The following is a 5,999-nucleotide window of genomic DNA, read 5'->3' as shown; positions in this document are numbered from 1 at the left end:
AAGGCCTGCTCCTTTTATGTAACGTTGAGGCCGACTCAGTGGCAAAGTCGGTGCTTGTATCTCTAAACTCATCCCTCCCTAGTGGAGGTTAAACTTTTCTTAATGCAATGAAATCGTAGTTTGACCAAAAAACTAGCTATATAACAAACATTGAAGTGTATCTGTTTTCCGCAGATATATGGCAGAGTGGCCTTACGGCTCCGAACGTCTGTTACGGCTCCAATTTCGGTCCACAACATAAAATCAGTAAAATACATAACCACAAGCAAATCCAGTTTAGATGGTAAACGGCAAGCAGTTTGTTTCTCCCATCACATAGAGAGACAGTTTTCACAAGAACACAAAGCACATCCAAAACTAGCTATATAACAAAACATCGAAGTGTATCTGTTTTCCGCTAGCTATATAACAAACATTGAAGTGTATCTGTTTTCCGCAGATACATGGCAGAGTGGCCTTACGGCTCCGAAAGTTAACTTTTAGAGACGTTGAGAAAGATACTTAGCCAAAGCATCAACAGGTTTGGCCGAGTCCATTTTCATTCCCATTTCCCCTGACCGGACTTTAATTCTCGCAAGATAATCAGCTGCAATCCAAGCAAAGCTCAGCATCACCGCATGACCAGACGACTCGCCAGGTTCTTGCAGCTCTGTAGACTTCTTCACCCACTCGGGATGGTAAGTGACATGATACCAAGCTGAAGCCTTTTTCTCATACATGACGTTCTTTTCTTCTTCGCTGAGACTCTCGTGCTCCGGTTTTGTTTCCTCGAATACTTTTCTCAGCTCTTTCTTCAGGGAGTTATAAGAATGCTTCAGTCTTTCTTTCAGATCGCCTTGTTTGCTACTTGTGTATTTAGGCATGGACCAGATGTGACCCGTCACAATCTCTTCCTCTTTTTGCACCTTGTATTGCCCGAGAAGACCAATTAGCTGCCCGTCATAGCTACATTTGTGACCCCATGCCTGAGGGACGAAATCTTCAAATCCTGGTACCTCGAGATCAGTGTCATAAGGGATGTCACTCGGGTCTGAGTTTACTTCGGAGGAAGCTTCTGCATCTTCGTCGTAAACCTCTTTTACACGTCTGTAAAGCCGACCCAAGATCTTCTTCGACCTGTAAGTCTGGTACTCTTCTTTTCCCATGAAATCAGGGTAGAGTTTCGGTTTCAGGTGGAAAGGCATTGTCACCAGCTTCCCTGTCTTTGGGAAATCGACTGCTATAGCAGCTAGTTCCGCCAGTAGCACACATTCTTCGTCCATGGCTCCATACTCACTTCTATCAGCATGAACGACGTGTGCATTGCATATTGTACCCAAATGCTCATTCGCCATGTTTTTGACAAAGAACTCTATTATGTCCTGTAACAAAACCGACCAATTACCAAAGTCTTTGTCGTAGAAAAGAAAGTAAAACAAAGAAATCATTACTAGATTATCAGACGCTAGCATCATGACAATACTGCACATTTGATAATAACTAAAAAATCAGAATCAACGATTCAAAGTTTTCTAATATCTCATTCATCTGAGTGTTCTTGCAGCAGGATGCACTCAGTATGCAAGCATAAATAATCACTACAAGCATCCAAAAACAAATCATCTATCCATCTTAAGCGTCATAATCTCAGCTAACCGGGAAAAAAGTAGTGGGGAAGTAGATATTGGACCTGGTGGTTGACAGGACGGCCCTTACTCGATTCTTCAGCTGCAGTATATTGCATGGCGAGAAAGCTTGTTCTGCTGGGAGGGATGAGTCTCTGATCCCAAGCCACAAAGTACAGGTCGCCATCAAGGTCACTGCCAGAAGCTTCGTTTGTATGTGGCCTCTCGCCTTTCTGAGGAAAAAGTAGGCAGTCATACATGTGATGCAGCTCGGGTACATCAACAGCTTCTAGAATCCTTACATCCCCTGGGTGAAGACAAGGATTCTTAGCAATGGCTACATAACCTTTCACTACTTGCAGATCTGTCTTCGTCTCCTTAAAACGAGACCCATGTTTGGAGAAACAATTTTCTATAGACGGTTTTGAGACTTGGATAAAGCACTGGCCCTGTTCAAGTACCCCTGCTTCGTCTAAGCAACCCATTAGCCACCTTCCTGACGTAACAAAAATACGAGATTTTTCTCTGAGACCCCAGAGTTGTGCAATCCTGACTGAAGACAGCATTCCTCGTAGATGTGGCTCAGTCTTTGGTTTGAATCCTGCACTTAGCATGATAGCTGCAGTGTTTCCCTGTTCAGCACATGATGCTGTAAGAACTTCAAATGCGACATCTGTGTCATCAAGGATGCGGTTCAGTTTACAGAGCATAGTTTCCTGCATATCCCAGAATATTTCGTCTGGAACACCAAGCACAGATAAGAGGGTAATTATCTGCCGGTTTAAGAACCCAGGTTGAAACCTGGTCCATGAACAGATCTCCAAGATTGTATGCTTAGAGTGGAACTTATCCATACTGTGTCGAAGGGCTAACCGGATCCCATCATCTTTTGATGGCCAACGAGCAACAACTCCTTTGAAACCGGCGTAACGTATCTGGTAAGCACAAGGGCTGCAGTGCGAATCCAACTTAAGTTTCTCCATTATTTCTAAAGCGAGGTCAGGTGTGATTGTACCAATTCCATCAGAGAAAGTATACCCATTTCTCTCTATTTCTGGAAGCTCGGTGTCAACCTCGTGAGGCATGACATCTACAGTGGCGTATGTGGAGGAGAAGCACAGGCCCATCCTAGCAGCGCATTTTGCCACATTCTTGTCTTTGAACTTCCCCATCCATGTCTTTATATCCGACACTCTTGTTTTCCCGTCTTCAGCGAAAAACCATGCAGAGCGGTCTCTGAGCTGATTGGCCGAGAATGCTAGAAAACTGTATCTTCTACCACATAGTTTAAACCCATCGGTTAATATGGTCTTGACTCTTTTGAAAACGTGGGTCTTCTGAGAGAAAGAGCTTGATGTAAGGTCCTTCACAATCGGAGCAACAAAGTAAGAAAGAACATTTGAGTTCATGGTCTGCATGCTTTCGTCCATGAAAGTTACGCGCAAAAATCTATCAGACAATGCTTTGTATTTCCTGAGTACCCTGTTGGAGAGCTCAACTTCTGGGGGTAGGCAATACGCTCTGGTTGGAGTAATCGCTAGCCTTCTGATCTCAGAGATATCATCCAACTGTACATGACTCCCTAAAAGCTTTGGATTTTTCTGAATCCATTCCTGAACAAGCTTCAGCCTCTTGTACGCATCAAAAACAGGCTGTTTATAGGTACAGAGATGCTTGAGAGAAGCTATATTGACATCCTTGGGTTGGTTTCTAAGAAGATCAAAGAAGCGCTCAGTCAAGTGAAACTGGTTAAAAACCCCTCTGTGCAGCACCGCATTTACCAGGAACATGATCTCAAATGAGATTCCATCCCTGTGGTGAATGCAGAAGAAATGATCTGTAATAGGCTCCCCAAAACAGGGCTCATCACGAATCCTGGGAGGCCACCTCACACGTTCCTCTTGCACTCTCCGCGCCCTTAGATAGTCCAATGCAGTATTCATTTTCTTCTCATACCGAGGAGAGATGAGCACTCGATATGAAAGGCATCGCCCAATTGCCCCAGCTTGGGTAAAATCAGTGGTACGGATCCAAGGGTCATCATCATCCAAGAGATCGACGGGGACAGTTTCATATACATCATCATCAGCTGTTCTGTACCAGACACGGGGTGACGAAGCCAGCTGCAAGAGTAGCACATAGCCATCCAGAGTTCTATACTGCCTGAGTGTTCGTATGTCTCTCACCAATAACTCCAACTTATAATCACAGTTGATCACAGCATATATCATTGTGTCCTTCAAAGAGAAGGCAGTGCTCTTTGTGAAGCAAAATCTGCAGGTGTTGTCAAAAGGGTCTACGAGGAAATCAACCCCTTCAGCTCTCCAAGAGACAAGAAACTCATCCCGGGCAATCAAGGTCCCAATCTCAATCGAAACACCAGTCAGCTTATAAGGTGTTGTCGTTCTTCTTCTCTGGTTAAGTGTGTATGGGTTCTTAGGCCCCAAGCTGACTTTCAAAGGCTGGCCATCGAGGATGAGCTTGGACTGCCCCGCAGCATCCATTGCACAACCTGCAGACTCAGGGAGCGCGAAATGGACAAACGCATGAGGCTCCACTCTCTTGTAACCATCAAATGTGGGGATGTTTGAAGTGTCTGTGATCTCGAAATTAGGATAAGAATCAGGAGGAGTCCCAGAAGTTTTTAATCTGCATCGCCAAACGAGTCCAACTTCTTCTTCAAGGTAATCTGTAAGCTCTTTTGCAGTTGTTGTCTCCCCAAACCCACCAATGCTTACTTGTGTCACAACCGAGTTCTTCATGTTTCCCTCTGACCCCATTCTCCTAAGATACAAAAAAAACACACCAAGAAAATAAGCAGATACAATGAAAAAGAGATTAGAATCATCATATGCATAGACAACCAAACAGGTGAGATCATCATAGGAAAGTGACTCCATAAGCACCTTTGATTGTTTATGGTAATGAGGAATTAATAATGCTCTGAGTCACTGAAAGATACATCTCAGATTCTTCTTAATAAGTAGCATTTAACATCATCATCAACCAATGATCAGACAAAGAACGTATCAATCATGGCGTTCAAAACCCTAATTCGCTGCTCCCTTAACATCAAATTAAGAGACGATACATACTGATGGTTTAATTATGCAGATAATTAAAACCCTAACGACCGTACAAAATTATACAAAGAGAACCTGGAGACTTACAAAGTGATTTCTCCGATTTCAAGATTGGAAGTGAGAGATAGGAAGAGACGTGGAAGCAACGCGGAGAATAAAAGGACAGTGAGCGATTAGTAGTATACTAGTACACTGGAACCGCGTCTTCTACCAGTCAACTGAAGAGAGTGTTGTGTTAATCGTATGATTAGACGTTTCTTTATGGGCTTTTAAATATGGGCCTTTTTATTCTCTTCAATTGTATAAAATAGAAATATTATATAACAGTCCCAAATTCTCTTTTATCACAAATAACCGAGAAAAATACCAATCAAATGCTCCAATATACTATTAACTGAAAAAAAAAAAAAAAGAATTCTGTGATATTTTTCCCTCTTTTATTAATTTAATAAAACTTTATTTAAATGAAGAAAATTTGTAAAAGACCTCGAAACGAAAAGAAAATTTGCATAACTACGATCCTACTAAGGGTTATTTGCGGACCATCCAAATCCGATCCATAAAATTTAGATCTTCTTCTCTATAATTTCCCAAAACGGTCTAAGTCATTGAGGTTTCTCTCTCTCACTCATTCTTCAATTGACCGTTATCTCTCTTTTTCAATCATAACATTCCCATTCTCTAGGGTTTGAAATCGGAATCCTAGTAGAATCAAAACACTAGTCATGCATCAATATAGGAGGCTTCGTACGAAGAACCTTTCGGTCCCGTTGAATCAAAGCGACCTGAACGAGAAGGAAAGAGGAGAAGGTGAACCCGGAGAAGGCTCGAGTCATGGAGGAGTAGAAACGGCCATGGTCCCAAGCACCGTCGTCGAAACATCTGAAGGCGGTGAAACTGGTCAACTTACCGACCTCGTAAACCCTAGCACGATCGACAAATCTGTCGACTCGGAAACCGACGCCTGAAACTGCACATGCAAAAGAAAGTGAAGAAAATTTTGAACGTACCGACGCCGTATCTCTCATACACGCTGCTTTTGTCTTTACAAATTTAAGTGTGCATGGGCCGAAACACAATCTTTGACCAGTGCATTAAATCACTATTGTTATTTAATGTATCAATCAATCGGTTAGTATGTAATGGGCTAAATAATTGATTAAATAAAACATTTGAATGATCAAATATATATATATATATATAAATATATATAAATATGTTTGTTTCTCTCCTATGTTGCCACCTAGGATGCCACGTCAAAAAGTCATGCGTTCTGGAGTTGACACGCGTTCAGATAAGTAAAACTCTGTGT

The 5,999-nt window shown here is 42.3% G+C and overlaps 1 protein-coding gene across 3 annotated transcripts; it reads right to left on the bottom strand.

Moving 5' to 3' along the window:
• Positions 1 to 238: 238 nt before the first annotated feature.
• On the bottom strand, positions 239 to 4,920 carry LOC111198138 (RNA-dependent RNA polymerase 6-like). Of its 3 annotated transcripts, XM_022699191.2 has the most exons (4): positions 4,775 to 4,860; positions 4,511 to 4,669; positions 1,670 to 4,388; positions 239 to 1,361 (listed from the first exon to the last, which is right to left on the bottom strand). In XM_022699191.2, the coding sequence occupies exons 3-4, from the start codon at positions 4,382 to 4,384 to the stop codon at positions 480 to 482; spliced, it is 3,597 nt and encodes a 1,198-aa protein (XP_022554912.1). In that variant the 5' UTR covers positions 4,385 to 4,388; positions 4,511 to 4,669; positions 4,775 to 4,860; the 3' UTR covers positions 239 to 479. The 3 variants fall into 3 exon arrangements, with proteins under 3 accessions (XP_022554912.1, XP_022554911.1, XP_048609699.1); XM_022699190.2 differs by lacking the exon at positions 4,511 to 4,669 and having other exon boundaries at positions 4,775 to 4,920; XM_048753742.1 differs by lacking the exon at positions 4,775 to 4,860 and having other exon boundaries at positions 4,511 to 4,762.
• Between the last annotated feature and the right edge of the window lie 1,079 nt (positions 4,921 to 5,999).

Source organism: Brassica napus, chromosome C4, assembly GCF_020379485.1.
Source record: "Brassica napus cultivar Da-Ae chromosome C4, Da-Ae, whole genome shotgun sequence".
Lineage (NCBI taxonomy): Eukaryota > Viridiplantae > Streptophyta > Magnoliopsida > Brassicales > Brassicaceae > Brassica > Brassica napus.
Note: the sequence above shows the minus strand (reverse complement) of the source record. Positions and strands in the feature narration are given on the sequence as shown.